The following is a 21,059-nucleotide window of genomic DNA, read 5'->3' as shown; positions in this document are numbered from 1 at the left end:
CTATTACGATGCTTTACATTCTTGGTATTTGCAGTCTAGGACTAGCTAGGATAATTATCCACTGGGATCCTGCTTTCCTGCAGAAACACAACTGCGCTTTAGATAATGTTCTTTCCAGCTGTTCAGCTGGATACAAGTGATAGAAGGGGGGGGCAAATGAGATAGTAATTCCAGATGATAGAAAAGAGGGAAAGGAGAGGACAGAACAAAGGCCATTGTACATTTCAAAAAGGAATGGAAAAAGAGAATTAGAAATATTGTCTGAAGAATGCAGAGAACCCTGCTCATAATGGACCTAGTATAGGCAGCTTGACACGTGGATAAAGCTTTCCAACAATCTGAAAAATAAAACAGTGCTATGGCATAAATGCTTCTATCTCAATGAATGAGGGACATACCCTTCTAAGGCTGCCTGGGCACAAGAAGATTAAAACACTGACTTATTTTATGCCATGCATTTAAGTTATTAGATGTAAAGATCAATCATGATGCTCCTTTCTTTTCAGGTTTGAAGAAAACTTAACTCTGTATCAATGAGGTTGTTAGAGATGAAGGTTTGCAAAGGCTAAGGTGACATTACACTAATCCCAGCTACATGTGGCAATGTTGAAATTGGTCCCATTCTGTAAGGCATTCAGCACCCATGACATGGAACTCTCTGTGTACACTGATGCTGCAGCTATAGTGGTCATACAGCAGCTCAAAAGACTTCTGCACCTTCCACAGTGCATGAACTGAACAGTATTTCTAACATTGAATGAAAGTAGATTAACATTTTTCAAAAGCATTTTGGAAATAACACGCACAACACTGTCCAAGAAAGATGAGCAAGGTTTATAAAATGACTCTCAATTATTAAAAATAAGAAATGCATCTTACATGCATCAGATCATGCCATACCTGAACTAAGAACAGGGAACACACAGTGTCCCATACTATTTTAAAATATTTGCTGTTCAGACTTAGAGGCACATTTCCTGTTTTTTTGGTTGGACTCCTAATGATGAAGAATGCTCACCCTTGGGAATTTTGCTGACACTACATTTATGTTTTCCAGATGTTTTGTCCATCACTTCAATAAAGAAACAAGGTTTCTTTTTAAAGTTAGAGATGAAGAGAGGAACAACTAGTACTAATTAATACCAAGGTTTAATCTGGGATAACAAGCTGTATGTTCCTTGTCCAAGGACTATATTGTGATTAACACCACCACAAAGCTTATCAGTTTCTTTCTGAAAAGATTCAACAGTTCATAATTGATAAAGGTTAGTTGCATAATAAAATACAAACATGTACAATAGTGTAAGAATCATGTTACTGTATTAAATGTTTAAAAGTCAGGAAAATTTAAAAGAAAGTTATTATACTGACAGTAACAAGCATTAAAATATCCTATGTGTGTTTTATGGTTTCCAGTTAACAACAGAAATATTAAGGACATGATTTGCAAGGAGCACAATAAAAGCTATGTTGCCCCAAGAGATGACCTGGAATCATTCTGCCACTCACTCCCCCCTTATTCAGCCTCCCTTCAGCTAAGGGAATTGCTCCTCTGGTTTAAGTGAACCATATGCTTAAATATGTTCCTGAATCAAGGTCTAAATTACTGAAGTAAACAGCTGCAGCTGTAAATATTCAACATGGAGCAGACGCTGCTAGAGGATTTACTGTTTCAATCATTTTGCAGTGCAGAAACACATCCTGAAGTAAAAGTAGAAATATATGTACCAAAAAAAATTGCTGAAACAATTTCTACTCACACTTCTTTTGGTTTGAGACCAAATATGCAAAGTTCCTGCAGCAAAGAGGAACTCCTCTATTAGCATGAAAACAAGGCAAATCTAAGTGTATGTTAAACCTCACCCTGGATCAGTGATAGAAAGACCTGCCTTCAGAAAACTGCAGAGACCCGACAGTCATGACCTGATGATTCAGTATCGGTATGACTGATACTGAGACAAGCTTTAGCTCAGAAGAAGATCTTTTTTTGTTATGTACTTTTGGGGATGGAAACAGAGATTGGTAGGGAAATAGAGGGAAATGGCAGTGGTAACACTGTTTTGGTTTGTGTCAACACAGACACGAGTGTCTCTGCTGCTGTTCTTCAACATATAGAAATGTGGGCTTTCTAGTCAAACAAGAAGGCAGAACAGACATCATTAACTTTTTACATCTCTAGTAGTGTGAGAAAACAAATAAAGGAGTCCTGTGCATACACTGCTGAATAGATCCTACCAGGTCAGTGGGTGGAGGTTGAGTATCCCACACCCTCTTTAAAGAACTGCCCTACACTGTCTCCTCAGCCTAATGACCACAACTTCACCACTGCTGAAGCTGTTTGAGAACTATTAGAAATGACTGCAATCCAGGCCCAAACTCTGAAGGTCAATTCTAAAAAACATGTTTTAAATCACTTCTGCTTAGGACTAGAGGCAAGGGACACAAGCTGGATGCTGGGAAAATTCACTTAGATACCTAGAGAAATTGCCTGTTTCAACTGCCCAGAGAGGCATTAGTACCTCCAACCTTGGATGTGTTTGAAACTTGACTGAAGAAGACTCTGAGCAACCTGCTCTAATGAGACTTGCTTGAGCAGGAGGTTGCATCAGACAACCTCTAGAGGTCCCTTCCAACCTAAATTATCCTACGATTCTCTAAAATGTCGAAAAATAACTGTAAGGTCTGGACTCTCCTGGAGCTCAAAAGTAGAAGGAAGTTTCACTAGAAGTGATTCAAGAAGCAGGACTCTCAGTTTTCCTGGAAATAAGAGTGAAGAAGAAGCTTGACCTCAACTAGCACAGGGGGCAGGCATTCCATTTTTGATTGTAGTCACATTGGTCATGCATCTGTTGGCAAGTCACATAACTTACTACCTGAGAGCTGAACACTTACTGCTTCATTTCTAGAGGTAGTGTCTCTGTCCTTATGGAAATCAAACTTTAAAAGTCTCTTTTATAAGAGCAGATGTGTTCATAAGCTTCTCAAAGCATCACTGATAACAATTCAGAAGATTGAAATCTGAAGATTAAAAGGGAATTATTGGCATAAAAATTTCCTGGTAAACCAGACTGGATAAAACATTGACCTGGAGAGTAGCAGCTGTTTTTCTAAAGTATTTTTCCCCACAATTTGAAGGGGGGTAGATAGAACTTATCTGCCAATTGAATAAAGATTCAAATCTACTAAAATTTTTGTCTGGTTACTTTTGGGTTTGTTTGTTTCCCACTGGGCCGTGTGTGGCTTGGAGACTTTCCAAATTCTTTTCGTAAAAGCTTTTCTAGGCTATTGGCTTAGGATATGGGCAAAAGACTGAAGATCTTCCAGAACACATTCTTTTCTGCTTCTTTCTAGCACACTCTGCACTCCTCAATTCACATTGGGGTAGAGGTCAAGGGACAGAGAGCTGAGATGACCTATTCCAATGCCACATCACACTCACTAATTTCTTCCTAATTTCTAATCTAAATCTGCTCTCTTTTAGTTTGAAGCCATTCCCCCTTATCCTAGTAATGCAATGCACTAAGAGGAATATACTAGGTTAGCAGAATCTAAGTAGATTCTACCAGAAAAAAAAATAAAATATAATGAATGTATAGGTCATTTCAATGTAAGAATATTTAAAAACATTTATTAGAAAAATACTCTTGCCCACATACCTAATATACTGGGAGACAACAAATTCCAATACATAAGGCTAAGTACCTTAAACTGCTAGAGCAGCAAACTGGGATAGGAAGGGCAAGCTATCCCTATCATGACACTGATTTCCTTTGTGAACTATGGCAACCTACAAAACCTGTCTCCGCTTTTACTCCCTGTCTCCAGAACGTTTAATGCACAAACACATGGACAGGGAATTTTGGTCATATGAAAGCATTAATTTAGCCCTCTAGCTATCTAAATACCTGATCTCTTAATATATTTGTCAAGATTAAAAAGAGAGGCTGCTTTACCTTTCCCAAACAGTAAAATTAGAAATAGTTAGGCATTAATTTGAGGCACAGGGTGTTAGCCTGGCACACGACTTCAAGCATATCAGCAAATACATATTGTGGGAGCAGCAACTACACTGAGTAATGTTCAGTTTAACATTACCTTTCCTGTATAATACTGATGGGAAGAATGATCCTCCAGTGTCTTATTTTATTGGTTCCAGTAATTATGTGAAACACTGTGTGGTCTGTACTGAAGTATGCAGAAATTAGGACACAACTGCCAATCTGTGCTAATTATATTTCTTACAGTTGTATTTATCTAATTCATGTTGATTTCTTGGGGTCTGTATTTTAAGATTATTCTTGTAGCTAAACAACATTGGGATGATGCTGAGCCTGGGATAATGCCCAACTACTCAACAGTCACAAACAAATTAAATTCACTGTAGGTCTATCTATTATGCGGTTTCAAATAATATCCTGAGAATCATCTACTGCAAGCTGCTTCTATGCTGGCATTGCTTTTGGGACGTTTACCTGAACTGAGCTTAAATCCTAACCTGCCTTTCATCTAGATGGGTGACTCAGCTCAGCATTTTTGTTGAAGAAAAAGGAAATCCAATGACTTCCTCACACACAGAAACGTGCCATCGTGGTGTTCGACTACAAAATCCTTTTTTCTGAAAAGAAGAGCCCAAGTATATTTCAGAAAGATCGTATTTTTTATTTGGCTTATGGAACACTTATAAACTAGGACTCCTAACTGTGATTCCCAAACACAAAACAAAGTCAAAGGTTACAGCATATGTTTTTGTTTCAGCTTCTTCAAATTACTTGCAAATGTATTCAAACACAATATGAGGAGATACTTTATTTTATTGAAAATAACAGACTACAGGGTGCTGCAAAAAAGGCTGGGGTACCTCAAGCATAAACATGGAAAGAATACATTGGTTTAGAAACCCATAAATCCTTATTTGAATCTGCCAACCTGAAAGCCAAGTAAAGCCCGAAAAAACTATTTTTCCTAAATGCTATGTCTGATTAAGCCATACTATTAAATGACAGCTGAACTTTAACATTAATATGATATTATTTAAATAACTGCATGATTTTTTTTACACTAAAATGATGAATGATTTTTGGACAGCTCAATTGACATAAAGCAAGAAACCCCTTTAATGAGATTTGACAAAATGGAGACATATGCAGAATATTCGTTACAGCTCATGTCGCAGAGCCCTTCCTGCGGAGACTTGGGTTTAGTTGAGTCTTTTATTTTGTTCATTTTTTTTATAGTTTATTTTGATTGTCTACAGGCACTGAACCATCCCTTTCAATTGCCACTTCCCTTCTCCATGGATTTTGAATTTAGCTTGTGTCATTTACATATTACTCTTAATCAGAGAATTTTATATGTTACAGTTTGGAGTTGGAATTGTAAGAAATCTGTGGAATGAAGGCATGAGGTTCAGTCATTTTAACCTTTGTCAGTGTGGTACACAAGGAACTAACAAAGGTATTTTTATGAGGAGACTAGTGGAGAGATATAGCTTTATTTCCCAAGCCAAGTGACAAATCAACAACTCTGCTAAAACTTCTCCTTCTTTTTACCTTTTTTTTTTTTTTTTAATAAGCCAAGTACATTAAGCAAATATGCAACATAAAAGCCTGTGGTAAGGGTAATGTCATACTGAACTCTTCAGAGCACTAGACTCCCCTAAAACTGAGCTTTCTTAGCACCCAGCACTGCTTATTTGAAGGATACTTCTCTTCTTCAGGAAGCTGAATATATACAGAAATGGACATCACAGAGAAGCTCAGGTGCTGTTTCACTGGATAAAGAACACATATCCAGAGATGTCACTAAATTAAAAAAATCTGTCTGAGAACGTACTAATGCTAATTTAAGGTGAGAAATAATCATTGGATAACTCCCTCCTTGCAGTCCCACATAGAGTTTTAGGATGTTGCACAGTTTTCCTTTCTGTATCACCTCATTTTGACTCCATGGACAATTTTCATACCATAGGAAGCATGGAAAAAACATGTTAAAACCACAACGGTTGACACTGTGTCTGCCCCATTTATTTAGGCAGAATTGATAATTTTAACCTTTTTTCTGAGTGCAAATTTATGCTGCCCCAAAACATTTACAAACTTTTTCACTTTAACACACAAAAACCCCCTCAAAACCCCCAAATCACTCAAGAATAAGAAACACAGGAGTTCATATCAAAAAGCTTAATTTTACAACACACATCCAAAACCTCCCAAATAAATACAAAGAAACAAAGATGAGAAATCATTATACAAGGGCTATCCCTCAGGCCACAGAAAACTCTTTCCATAGGTGTGACAAAGCCTGCCATCTAACCACGCTGGCTTCACTGCCAGCACTCATCCAAAGACATTCTACATAGCAGCCTGTGTAAAAAAATAGTCAGGTATGTCAGCAAAACATTGAGGTTGAATTACAACTGAAAATAAAGGCATGGAGGGAGAGAAGATGAAAAGAAAGAGGAGAAATGTCCCTACCTTGGCCTTACCTTCGCAACATTCCCGTCAAAATCCTGGAACTCTTCCCCAGGTTTGCATCTGTTTCTCTAAGCTGGGGAGAAAAGAGTCTCATTAAAGGTAAAAGGCACACATATTCCAACCTCTACAAAGGACAAATATTTCTACTGTTGTTTGAGTCAATCAACTTCAGGTTTAGCCCACAACAAGCTCTCAAAGCCACTGAAGCTCTGAAATTTAAAAATGTTTTGTCTTGTTTTCACTTACATAAAGATGAAACCCAGGAAAGATAAGACACTGAGGCAACAAAGGTGAGTCAGGATAAAGAGCAAAAGCTTTACAAATAAAGGGTTGCAGGTAGAAGCTGTATACATTGGTATCCATAAATCCCACTGATATGTGTATGTGTATTGGTTAGGTATCTTAGTGAAGGCATCAAGGGATGAAGAGACAGCCATGTACTGTGTTCCTGATGCTTTATGAAAAGAAAAACTTATCTTTCTTTCACTGTTTTTCAAAGACAGTAGTTTAAAGAAAAAACAGAAATACAAAATATTTCCTTTTACCATTTCTGTGTAAAAGAAATATGCCTATACTGTACCTTAAATACAAAACTTGTACTGAACTTACAGCAGCCACCACTGGCATGGGTGCTCAAATACTTTGTAAATAGTGTATAGTGTGTATACATGTGTACGGAAGGCACAGCTGTATAATATATATTTCTTTCATGTAAGGATCTGTGACTCACTGAAAAGACCATTTTTGTAGTTTATTAGGACAAAGGAAACCTACAGCTTATAGCTAAATTTAATTAGCTGACTTGTCCTACAGCTTTCAAAAATCTTGCAAAATAGGTAAAAGCACAACTGAGTAAAAAATGAAATTGTGGAGATGGGGAGTTATGAAGCAAATAAACCTCATATTTACTTCTATTGCTCTTTAAAAGGGGTTAAAATGTCCCCTCTATTTTTGTGCTTATTAGAGTCCCACGAAAGGAAATCTAGAAATGAAGAAGACTACAGGAAGAATGCAGTTACTCTCCTATTGCTTCTTTTGCCACTGGCAGCTAGAGGAGAGACATCTTTTGAGTTCTTAGATATCTTGAAACCAGTGGGACAACAAAATCTACTGTAAAAGATAATCTAATGATTCTAAGCATTTCAGTTATGAAATAGCAGGGACCACTGTTTCTAGCATGCCCCAAAACACAGCTTTGTGTACATACTAAAAACCATTCTTCTCATTATGAAAGCTGAATATTTACCTCTTCATTATCAAATCAGATTGAAAGGATTACCTGACTCACTGACTTCTTACTAAAAAAACTTTGTTGTAGTAGACAAAATGCATGCTGTTTTATAAATCCATCAAAATAGTAACACTGCCAAGAAGAGTGGCAGTCTTTCAATAACAGATCACCTTCATTACAACAAACCAGTATTATATCTTGAATATAGGAACAGCAGCAATATTAAACTCAGTCTCTATTTTGGAGCCCAATACTGTAAATATTTGCTACCAGATTTAATGTTTATTACTGAAATCAGTAGTTGCAATCAATGACACAAAACCTTTTTGCATAAATTTTCCCCTTGTTCTTCTAACAGCTATTAAGAAAATACCAAGCAGAAGCTGGGACTGGATAACACCAATCAAGGCTTGCTCTTAGCAATATCATATTCAGTGGGAAGGCTTGCACTGACTCTCAGATCTCTGTAATTATGTGCTATGATGGAACAAAGATGAGCATTATATTCCAGGGAGGCCATTCCCTCATTTTTTCCTGATTCATCTAGACAATTCAAGCTCCAGAAAAGCAGTTTAGCCTGGTTTGACACAAGTAACAGAAGAAAAAACGTCACAATAATTTTTAAAAGGCTCATTAAAAAGCCAAGTTCTTATCTATGCTAGAAGGGAATCTGAAGTACAAATGTATGCTTTATATTGGTCTTTTATTATTCATAAAGATGCATTTAACACTTGGGGCTTCTCCTCCCTTTTCACACAAAAGTAGCGCTCTCCTTTTTACCATTAAATGTTTGATCCTAACTTTCCTCTCTTGCTGCAGGATTCTACCTGACAGCTAGAATCAGTGCTGGTAGTTAGGAAGGGGAAGCTGAATCTTAGAGGTTTGACAAACTCCTCTAAGCAAGACGACCTCATGTTTTTATGGTAATAAAAAAACCCACAAAATAAATGAAAGCAACATTAAAAAAGAAACAAACACGTATACACATAGTTGGAAGATCTCTAGCTACCTCCCAAGAGAACACTAAAAAACCACCTTTTCTTCCTGCACTGGCAGAAAAAAAAAACCAACATAAAGAGTTTCAAACTGTTTGTTTTTATTGAAAACTGAATTATCTGATTGCAGCTCTTTCATTATTTCTTTACCAATACCAGTGCAACACAGAAGGCAAAGAACTGGTGGCATGCAAACCTCTTAAATGGCATATGATGGGCACTTTCTTGTTTCACAGAACTGCTGTAGTGAAAACATTTTGAAATAGGCTTTGATATTAGTAATGGCAAGCCTATATGGTGTTTAAAAAATAATATTAAGAATAATAATGAGAAAACAGGAAGTTGAACAAGATACTGATGTTGATATCTTGTCTGCCTTAGACACATTTTAATTTGAGGTTTTCCTAAAAAATGTTGCATCTTTTGCATCCTGTATAGAACCTATCTGGCTGCTAGCAGAGCTTTTATCCCTTCTCTTTGCCTTAAAAAGAAAAAAGGAATTTTACTCTACAGATAGGAAAATTCATATATGTAAATGTAACCAAACTATTGAGACTCATTTACATTTTGCTCATAGCAAAATCTTCCTACTTTTCACAACATTGAACTGTTAAAGCTGACCATCATGCTCAAATTGACAATTGCATTTCAGAGAAAAACTTTATTCCCTGACTTATAAGATAATAATGCCATGTGTTTATTGCAAAGATATTATCCATTGATAGAGCATCCTCTGCCCTGATCTTTAAAAAAACCTCCAGAAAATTAAAACCTTGCCAAGTTATCCAAGATCATCCCTAACTGTTCAACCGAATAGACAGACAGCTGGGACAGGTCCACCCGTGTGACTCCACTGGACAACTTTTCTGAATTCCCTAAACAAAATATTTTAAGTGGCTTAGGATAAAAACTTGGAATTTGAGCTCTTCCATCATGCCAAGAGGTCTTTTACTGCACTGTGGTGGGATGCACTTTCCTAGAATACTCTTATTTTTAATCTTGTTCTTTGCAGCTTAGAGGTTTTGCCATCAAAGAAATTTGCTCTTCAGGTAGAAAGCATAGAAAAGGAGAAATTATGCTGTGAACCATGTGTACATTGAGTGATCTCAACTACATCCCTCTTTCTCATTCCTGAGGATCTCTAGGATCAGCAGAAAGGGATACCTGACATTCATCTCCATTGTCTAGGTTTTATTTGTCCAGCTAGAAACCAAAAAGCATTTCAGACCCAGCAGTCACTGGGGAAGTGAGGAGTGGAGGTGAAATAAGACACCAAATTGCCCGGACAACACTTGGTAAATGCTCACAATCCTTAGTTACATTTAGTGATTTAGTTATATGTAATGTTTTAAAGCAGGTAATGCCCAGGACTTCAGAAAGCAATTGGTACAGCTGACAGAAAATGCCTCATTAAAGCTGTCATATGAAGCTTTACCAATCAAACCTATCCAGGTAAAGAAACTCCCTGGGACAGATAAAGGAGTTTCTTTAAGTGCCATTGGTCAGTTAGAGACCTGTGGGAGGACCTAGCTTTAGCAAAATTGGACACTTGGGAAAGTATCTGAGTATTCGTGTCATGGACAGAAAGTCGCAGGCTCAGCCTTTCCTGGTTCCACGAGCAGAAACCAGAACCAGAGAGGTTGGGTCCTTAGACTGAAGCTCAGAAAAGTTGTACCCATTGAACTGGATGGGCTTCTGAGCATTTCCATGAATTCTGCAGAGTAGAGCTCATCCCCATGAAGGCCACATAAGCCAAAAATGACACAGATATGTTATCTTGACTGCAGAGACAAAGTAGCAGTGTAAGAAACCAGTACCTGCCCTTTCACGCAGAACTGCCTAAGGAGGCAGTCATTAGCATCTGCAGCTACAGAGTAAAGCTGATCAACTATTAGTCAGGAGCTCAGATATGATATTGAACTGTTTCATATGAAGTCCAAGAAGTCATTGGAGCGGACACTAAAACAAACCTTGAAAGGTCAGAAAACTGACCTTTGATGTTAGTGACAAAAAGCTTGCTTCCAACAACAGATTTGGTGACTTCAGTGTGACTCCCCATCAGAAAGACATTGCGGGATTGGGTCCACGTAAGACACTTTATAAGTTCTTCACTGCTGATGGTGATTATATCTCATCTGAATTATTTTTGCATGCACAAAGAACTTGCCCAATACAAATAAAATGCGAGATCAGCACTCACTTATTATCAAACTTACCCTTTCCCGAGCACGCTGGATCTTCTCTCTGTCATGGCTGAGGTTTTCAAGCATCTCCTGTCCAATCTGCTCTGCATTAAAAAATGAAAATGTAAATCATGAAAAATACAGCTTGTGACTGTAAGGCCTCAAAATGCCAATTCATATTGTAACAACAGCATTAAATACATTTGGTAGCCTAATCACTCCTCCTAAGTGCAAAGAGAAAGACACCATTATACTAAATTTTAGGTTTTTCAAGCAACATAAAACTGAAGGAGCAAACCAAACCAGAAGCTGTTTCCTTGAAATCTCTTGAGGTTGTCTAGGCCTTGGGAATTGATGCTGACCTTTGGTCTGTGAAAAAAAGGCAAGAAGACTTTCAGAGCTGCTCTTAGTGCAGGCTGCTCATACTTGCTATATATTCCTCAAGCCCCTCCTTGTCCTAGAAAGGAAGGCAGAAAGCCTTTGCTAAACCACCAGCCTTATATGTCTAAAGACACTGAGAACTCATATGAGAGGAAAACCACACTCTGTAACTCTCAGCATTTACCACTGATGCTTAAATCAAAGCTTTTTCAGGTTAAGCCCAGTTACTGGTGTCTGCTTTGCTCCATCATGGACTATTTCTGGCAAGTTCAGAGAAATGCTGTAATCTCCTGGTGTTTTTAATAGTAGACATAGACATTAATTTATAGTCATCACCGTTTGTTTACACAGGGGTTGTTTGCTTCCGCAGCTCACGCTGAACCAAAGGTTGCAAAATTATAGCAGAGAGGCCTCAAGATACGGTACAAAGACAACATGAGATGCCAAAACTTTATTCTTCAAACAGCTTCAGTCAAATGCTTCTCTAACACTGAAATATTAGCAGCAAGTATAGAGAAGAGATTTTAATCTTCAAAGCTCTATAGAAACATTAAGAAACCCTCCCTGTATTTCCCTGAAGGAGAAAAATAAGTTTAATCATTCCCATTTTACAGATCGAGAAAAAGACAGAAGGAGCTGAAGCAGCTGTAGCTTGCCCCAGGACACATAGCACATGTGAGACAACCAGTATTTCTGTGCACATTCAGTTAGGTAACTTAACAGGCTTACCAGAGACACTCACCAAAACAGTAAAACTACAAAACCATGACTTTTTTTCTTTTTATAAGCAACAAAAAACATGCCCTGCTTTTGGTCTGGTAAGTTAGTGAGATCTTAAAATGTCATTATTTGTGGAGCCTCAAGAAAATGAACCATTGAAAATTCACCATTATGTTAGTAAACATCACTATGATTTATTTTTTCTTTAACAGATACAGTCCATTTTCAGGAAACAATCCAAAGCAGAATCATCTCAAACTTTTAAAGTTTGAGACAAGCAATTCTTTTTTTAAAACCCATTTAACACAAGGCACACAGTCTGCCAGATAAAGTCTAAGGAAATTCATTACATATATATTTCTCTATCAGTTGCCAAGTACAGTACAAGTAAGATAAATATTTCCTCTGACCACAAATTGACATCCTCATTATACTATCTTGTCCCTCTTGGCTTGCTGCTCTTTACTTTTAGCTGTATATACAATGCCTCCCAAAGGTGAAATGTGGTAAGATACATGGTTATGGAGTTAAAAAGGCTGCACGGTGCAGTACATCTACAGGAATGGCAGCCTAAGAAAGCGATTCAAGAGAGCTTTGCCTATGTTTGCATGTCAAAGGACTTACTGGATGAAACTATACTGAGCTTTTCCTCATCAAAGCACTCAACATACTGTAATACACAAACAGATACATGTGTTCAATGTAATTCAGGGGAGGAAAAAACAAAGCAAAATCTCTTAAAAAGAGAAGGAAAAAAATCAACAAATTACTAACCTAGTAACATGAGGTGAAACGATAATAAGCGTATTTATTGCTAAAAATTATACGTATGTTTGCAGACATAAAGGAATGCGAGCAGCAGGTTTTCCTTCAAAGGAAAGTATAAAGCAAATGGCTAAAATGGCTTGGTATTTCATGAACAAAGCTCAAAAATATCCTTATAGAAAACAGCTTTATTTTTATTGCACCAATTTTAAGCAAGTTACTGCGGGTTTTTTTTCATCTTCTTCCTGTCACTGGCAAGTTCACACTCTTAGCTTTTTATAATGATTGAGTTTATTTTCCAACCATCAATGTGACAGCAGCATCAACTGTAAGTGAGGGTAAAACACCGTCACTTTGACGAATAGTGTATTTTCCTCTCATTGTCGATGACTGAAGACATCAATAAATAAGGAAGGAGAGCATGTCAGCCAGAATATCACAGAATGAATTGTTGATATGACACTTAGGGATTAAACCTTCAGCCATGAAGTTCAACCTAGCAGAGGGGTCTGAGAACTGAGATAGTTGCGTTTCTTCCCAGCAGCCTCTATAGATAAATAATTGGACGGATCATCAATTTTACAGGAGCAGCTTTACTCTACATGCACTTTCGTTGATGATCTTTGGCCTTTTTTGGACTAAAATAACAACATAAGTTGAACAAAGAGACATAACAGAGGTAACATAGTCTCACAATAAGTTTGCAAACAAAAAATGACACCTTTATCCTCTTCATATCCTTGTTCTACTCAGAAAATTCACTGATGAGAGTGAAACTTGATTTTTAGCTGGAAGGTCAAGACAGTCAAAAAAAAAGTTATTAAATAAAGAAAATACAGACTTCTAAATGATATGAAGACATGTCTCCTCACTTCGTTTGCAACTGAAGGTGCCTGGGACTAGAAAAAACGTAACATTAGCCCACAGCACAGCTAATTACAAGCTTGACAGCATTGCTACCTTCTTGCTACCATTTTTCAAGTTTCCCCACAATGCTGATGTTTTCCTGCCAGTTAAAACATTTATCTACATGGCAGATCTGTGCTTTTAGTGCAATGGTGCTGTATAGATCTTTCCAGCCTACTTATAATGCAAGTCATTGATGAAGCTACCACAGTTATGTGAAAAGGTCAGGTTTGTAAGATATACTGTAGTGCAGATGCATGAATTAAGACCAATACACAAACTGAAGGGTGTTGCCTGTTGCCAGTAATGGTGTTATTTCCATAGAATCTTAACAACATCAATTATTTGGGGATTATGCCAACCTTTCAGTCGTTACATACGGACAGTGTTTAGCACAGTGCAGTTCCAAGTCCTACAAAAGACTGAGTGGTGCTGCCTCTTCTAACTGAAATTCCCAAAGAGATGCATAAAATTATGTTCTAAAATTACAGCTAAACTATGAGAAGCAGAAGGGTGAATGCATTTACATCATTATTATCTATGTACTGACAGAGGGCAGGAATATTCAGTATAGCAATTATCTCAGTCTTAAACAATGCTGTGATGGCCAGAAAAAAATAATTCTGAAAAAGTACATAATATTAACAAGCATTAACAAGCCTTAAAGGATGACTGCTAAAATTCACAGCTCTAAATGTATTCTGCCCTAAAGGTGCTTGAACAAGGTATGGGAAATCAGGTTCTTCAGTACCGAGCACTTCAATAATTCCATGTTGTGAGCCCAACACAAAAGGTGCCTGGTTCTATAAGACTGTTATCAAAAAAAAAAAAAGATAACATTTCTTATCCTAAAACACTGCAACTAATTAAAAGAATGAATACACTTTCCCCAACTGAAGAAAAAACAATACACTCCCCACCCAAAACCAACAAATGCAAACCTAGCTTCCCCCTTCATATGTGCACGGTTTTCAACTTTTATATTAACATAAACCCAAAAGACAGAGGTCACTTCTAGCAACGTTTTACGCTCCCAAATACTCCCTTTCTTTGGAATTCACCTGTAACCTATATGCAGTATTTATTTATATGTACAAATCATAATTATTTAATATATGGTCTACAAAGCTTGGTTTCTAATACCTACACACAAGTCAAGGACACAAATAAGTTGTGCTTGACTGGTTTTTCTTTTACTTTTTTTGCCTCCAGCCATTTAAGTATTTATTTACTTTATCAGCTAAACTGATTCTGAAAGAGCTTTTTCTAATCACTCAAGTCAATAATATTTTTTCCCTTAAGAATGACTAATATATTTACTCAAGAGATAGGAATGACATGGAATGAGCCTCTCTAGGCTTTTGGATAAACAAACATGCATTTTTATGAATTTTGAAGACAGACTCTCCATTTTTCTTTTCATATGAAAAATAAAATAATCCAACATAATTTATACAGCACCTTTTCTCTCAAAGAGTATCCTGCTTGTGTGTATATATATATATAAAGATATATATATATGTTTCATAAGAGCAGCAGATATCTTGATATAATTTAAAATATAAAAAAAGCTTAAAACCAACCAAATCACAGAGGATGCCTGGAAGTATGATTTGCCCAACCTCATCATATGTACAATGTATGCATCTGAGCTATGTAAGTAGAGATTGGAAAAGACAAACTAATTTACACTGGGAAAAGCAGATCATGTTAAAAATCAAGATGGCTGTTCTACAGAATCATGAAATACACGAAGAAACTCATTGTGTGTTGGTCAGGGTAGGAATGGAGAACAGTTTCACCCCAAGATCTTCAGCCCTGTCTAGTAGTGTCGTCTGGGGAGTGCAATTGTGTGTTGTCTTTCCACGGAGACATCACATGCTCTGAAGATGTAGTAAAAGCTAACAGAAGATCTTTTGAGAACCACACTGACACAGGTCAGGACTTTTTTTTTTCCTAAAAGCCACTCTTTTTTGGACAGGTTAAAAGTTTTGATTTTAGAAGACTAGGATAAATCATCAACAGCAGTTTCTCGGAAAAAATGCTAGAAAACATTAAATACTAGCTTTTCAGAGGTGACAGCAAGCAGATTTACAAACTTGGAAAATATATGTTGCAGGAGCTGAAGAATTCAGGGCTGAGTCAAATGCCTTATGCTTCTGACAGCAGAAAGTTAATAAAGAAAGTGATGACATATCTTGAAGTATAAGGACACAGGTAAAAGTCTGATAAATTCCTAAGTTCACAGTTGATATGTACATTGAACAGCCAATATAATTAGAAACAGAAGGATTTAGATCATTAAAGTTATTAAACAAGTACAGGTTAATACAGATAAATGAAGGATAATATAACAGCTATTAGCCAATGGAGAGACAATTTGTAGAGCATTAACAGAACAGTGAAACATGAGAGTTGGCGCTTAGATGCCTCAGAAATCTGTCACGAAGATGTTAATCTGCTTGCTGTTAAGTGGTCACTTAACACAATAAAATAAAAATTAGCTATTTTCTATAGGGACTAGTTGGCCTCTTCAGCAGAAGCTGCACCAGTGGAAAGAGCACTGACAGTCCAGAGCATACACTGAGGACATCCAACACTTCCAGAGCTGTCAGAAGTTCAGTTGCAAGAGAGGATAAAAGAAGTTGCCCAGTCTTATCGTGAAAGCAAATAACATCTAAAGATACCTCCCAAACTGCTAAAGTCCAAGATGCCCACCAAACTAAAAATACAAACATTTTTTTAGAATGAAAAGGTCCCTATAAGCTATAATGGATGTTCAGGAAATTATTTTCATTGGCCAAGAGCAAAAGGGGTCCGTTGATACCGAGGTTGGGGAAACCAGAAAGAAAAACATCCAGAACACCTAATCAAAATCCACTCTTTGTGCTTCGTTCAAAATAAGGAAGAAAAGATATTTGAGGAAGGTGTGACATGCTTTTAAGAAGAAACTGGGAGCATTTCATAACCAACACCTCCCATGGTCCAAACCTACTTTGTCCTTCCCCAGGAAAAAAAAAGGCAGATGAATGAAAAGAAAATAGTAAAAAGAAAAGAGAAAGATGATATATGACAGACCTAGTAACTGCACCTCCAGTTGCCTTTTCTATTTCTAAAGTTTCGTGCTTTTTCTGAAATCCTAACTTACATCAATCTCCTGGTAAAAAAACTACTCATTTCTCACTAACTGATGTATTTTTTCTGTCTACTCCCATCACCCATCTAGCTGAGCTCCCTTACTAACATCCTCACAGCAACATTCACAGGAGGTGGCAGACTTTGATTCTGCTGAGCACTTGTCTACATTGAAGTCCAGCCATTGTTCCAGCCATGCCCCAGCTTGGCAGTGCTCATCTGCTCCAAATTCCTCCCATCACATCTTCCTCCTCTACCCCTTTCCTTCAAATAAGTTCTAAGGCAAAAAGAAATCCTTCCTTAGTGCATCGATAAGTAAACAACTTGCTACCCCCTTTTCAATCACTTATGTTTGTGAAATTGGGAACCAACTCTCAGTACCTTCTTTTCCTACTACTATTAAAGTGCTGCCAGGAAGGAAGAAGTCCCTGCTCACTCTGAGCTTGGCGCAAGGAATGGATGCTGCTTCATTACAGTACTGCCAATCTTGAACTTGTCTGAAAGCTATTTAGCAGGGTGGAGTATTAACAATCCTGATTGCATCTAAATTAAGTTGCAGAAACATATCCTCTAAAATTTGAGCCACAAACCATTGCTTAATTAAACCTATGACTCCAAACAGCACTGAGATGACTCAACAGTGATCTTTGGTTCATCTAAAGCTGGATTCATAATCATCATTTAATCAAAAATGCTCCACCACCTACCAAGTTTTCTATACACTTAGAGCAGTGCAAATAATTACTCTGGACCCCACAGCACTGGTTATTTCAAAGACTTAAAATGTGCAGGAAGAGAGTTGGCAACCTAAACTCCTGCATTTAGCAGCTCGAGGCTCGTAAAGTTGGCCCTGCTTCTAGAGCTGATTTGCTCTTATAGCAGTAAGTGCTCTTCAAGACACAGAGGTGAGCAGAAAATAGATGAGACAGAATAGCAGAGCCAAACAGTGAACAGAAAGAAAAAAAAGTCACATTAGTTTTTCAAAAGAGAAGAAAATGTTTTGAAATATGTTTTAAAATTCAAGAGTGGAGCAAGAGGGGTTTTTTTCAATCTTATTTGACTACACAAAACAACAGTCTATGACATTCAAGCAGTAAAATGACGAAGAACAAAGTCTGTTAGTTATATCTGTAAGCACTGGAACTATTTATTTATTTATTTTTTAACTGATTCTTCACAACCCATTTATGTAGCTTGAACTTATGAATAGGAACAAGGTTTTTTTCAGTATCTCAGCTTCTGGACATCAGAAGACCTATGAGAAGAGTATATGCTTCAGCTGTTTCAATCTGAGAAATTGCTCCTTAGAGCAAAAAGCAAAGTCAACAACAGAAAATAAATCCACAGCCATTTGGGTTTGCTCAGGTTTCCCCCAACCTGATGTACCAGGTTTATTCTGAATCTACAGACTGATTTGAAAGTCAGGGATGTTGGCAACACAAGCAAGAAGTCTATGCTTGTTTGATTTTTAATACTTCCATGGAGCTAAAGAGTGTTTTAACCTTTCTTGCCCCGTTCAGAAATCCATTTTAAATGTGAATGGAATTACCTCCTGCTGTATTCATATTTAAACAACGAAAATTAGAAATAAAATAGCATCCAGACATTAGAAAAATAAAACAACACCCTAGAAGATGATAATAAATAATGCTTAAAATCATTGACCAAAAGGTGTAGCAGTCTGTGAAAAAATAAAGTATTCTGTAAACAGTGTGTGTATATATATATACATATATATACACTTATATATATATATATATATATATAAACTTTCTTAAACATTGGAAAGCCCACAAAGCAGGTGAACAGCCCAGCAACCTCGATGCTGGCTTCAGTGCAACTCATTCTTTGAATAAGAATTAGCAATGGGTAATCGTGGCATATTTATGAGGCCTTTTGCCTGGTCCTTTTCTCCAGTGAACGCTGTATTATTCATTGCGTGTGCCCTGACCCCAGTGCGCTCCTGTTCTGACAAATCATACTTGATTAAGACAAATCTTTATTAGTTAGCTAGTCAACTTCCCCATTTATCATTTGCAAATCCCATTCTCCTTACTGGGTACAGTAAAAGTAACTGAAACTGAAACCATCTTTCCTCCATATAAAATGAAATGCTTGTTACAGCCAGCAAGTGCAAATAGAAGCGTAGAAGTCCAAAATAAATGATAAAACAAAGGTTTAACAGGCATAAATTACAAATGTGGCAAAACTCTAACACAATAGTGTACCTTAGGCTGAAGAAATATTAATTAGCTCATCCTTTAAATGTTTCTAATTTTTTCATAAACCAAATCTCTCAAAATCTAAATGCCATATAAAAGAACTGTATTGCAAAGTTGGAGGATGAAAGCACCAAGGCTTAAAAAATAACAAGAATGCTGAGGAAAGTTAATGTTCAAGGTTTCTACCAAAACTAAAAAAAGATCTTTTAAAACTTAATCTATAAAAGGAGGCAAAATTAATTCCAAATTACTAATGAAGATTGTTTCCCTTAAAAACATAATATCTCTCCAAAGAGATGGCAATTTGGAGAGGGAAAACCCCTTTCAAGACAATGTTAATTTGTTCATTGGGCACTTTACAACTAGAAAACCATGTGATGAGCAATGCAGAACAGTTTAGTCATGATAGTAGTTTTGCTTGCAGAGAAGGGTGTTTCTTCTATCAGGACTCTGGTGATCTGAAGCAGCTACTTGGACATGGAAGGATAAGGGACAGAGGGAAAGGACTGTCTGTAGCTTATTGGCCTGGCTTTGATTCAAGTTCCAGTTTTAACCCAGAATTTTATCCTGGTCTCTGGAGGGTTCTCTAGGAAATGCTCGCTTGGCTGTATTTTTGTTTGGCAATGAAGTTTACCAGATTGTGTATTTTATTATATTTTGAGTCTTGGTTTTCTACAGAATGATATTTATATCCATCAATTAGAATCTGTGTTCACTTGAAATATACAATAATTTAAAAACCTGCACCTAAAGGACAAAACGTCAAGATAAACATCTCTGTGCTCCTTACACAGCACACTTCTTACAACCTCCAGTCTTCCTCCACTTACACCTTTCCATCTCAAGACATTTTTGGTTTTTTTGGGGTTTTTTTTTTACCCTGCAGGATCAATGCAGCTATGGATTCTGCTTTTTCACACACATGAGCTAAGTGCTAGTTATTTCCATCTGCAATGTTGCCTTTGATTACACACAGAGTAATGCTGGGAAAACCACTACCTCCCTAAACCTGCAGTGAGGGTTCAGAGGGAACAATGAAAAATACCCAACGGCCTGGTAAAAAAAGTGTTATCAGGAGGTATATAAGAAGGAAAGAATACAGACTGATTTTAAAATCTAGGCTCAATTTGCAGGCTATGTGTATACACACACGCGCGCACACACACACACATAAAATGAAAGTCTCTGCTCTTGTACTTGTCAAACAAAGATATTTCTTCTGAAAATTGCTGAGATGGAAATAAAGACCATCCCATAATAGATTTTTTATAGCATTCCTCAGAGCAGACTCATATTTTAAGGATCAAGTTAAGCTCTTCAAATGGTGTTTAAGAGGTAGACTTACACAGGACCTTTACAGCATGTAGGCATGATTTGTTTGTAAGCCATCCCTGTGAGGGAAAATTGCTACAACACCTGATTTTTCAGTGTGTCTAAGATTACAAGTGTGATTTCTTCTGATGGAGCAACCTAGCAACACTTATTGATACTTTTGGCATCTCCACATTAGACTACCACTATATGGTTTAATTTGGGGAAAACCTGGAGATTTCTAGAAACAAACTGCTCCAGAACAGAGCACTTTACTGCATGAGGCAGCAGCTTCTGCGTGGATTCTCCCAAAGCAGCTGCCAGGAGTGCCATCCCAGCTACTGGACATGGTCTTTAAGTCCCCGATGATTTGAGTCAGGGTTACCAGAGTCTCTGCTTCTCACTGTTGGGTGCTACTTGAATTGCAGTCAGCACAGATTTGTGCACTGGAGGTGCCATGAAGAAGTGCTGGCAGCAGAACAGTCTCTGTGGGGATGTCCCAAGTTTGGATGACATCTCCTCTCTCTCTTGGTCTGTCAGTCTGCAGACATGTCAGCATGCAGGACATGCTTCCAAAGGCATCAGGTGGTCTGCTCTGGGATGTCATTAACAAATTTGTAGGACTCACTGGCAGGCCACTGTTAACATTTACTTGCATGAATGGTCTATATGCTGCAGATTGAACAAATTGAGTACATTTTTCTTTGCTGTACCTTATTTCTTAATTTCTAGAGGAC

General features: G+C 37.3%; 1 protein-coding gene across 4 annotated transcripts in view; it reads right to left on the bottom strand.

Moving 5' to 3' along the window:
* VTI1A (vesicle transport through interaction with t-SNAREs 1A) overlaps window positions 1-21,059 on the bottom strand; it is a 273,119-nt gene that overhangs the window by 102,019 nt on the left and 150,041 nt on the right. For 2 of the 4 annotated variants that reach the window (XM_064663314.1, XM_064663315.1), the window contains 2 exons: window positions 10,916-10,986; window positions 6,474-6,546 (listed from right to left, as the gene is read on the bottom strand). In XM_064663314.1, coding sequence (XP_064519384.1) covers window positions 6,481-6,546; window positions 10,916-10,986 — 137 coding nt within the window. In that variant the 3' untranslated portion in view covers window positions 6,474-6,480. The remainder of the gene's footprint in view (window positions 1-6,473; window positions 6,547-10,915; window positions 10,987-21,059) is intronic. The other 2 variants (XM_064663312.1, XM_064663313.1) reach the window with 1 other exon arrangement.

The sequence above is a fragment of the Pseudopipra pipra genome, chromosome 8 (genome assembly GCF_036250125.1).
Source record: "Pseudopipra pipra isolate bDixPip1 chromosome 8, bDixPip1.hap1, whole genome shotgun sequence".
Lineage (NCBI taxonomy): Eukaryota > Metazoa > Chordata > Aves > Passeriformes > Pipridae > Pseudopipra > Pseudopipra pipra.
The sequence above is the reverse complement of the archived record's forward strand: the minus strand, read 5'-3'. Positions and strand labels throughout refer to the sequence as shown.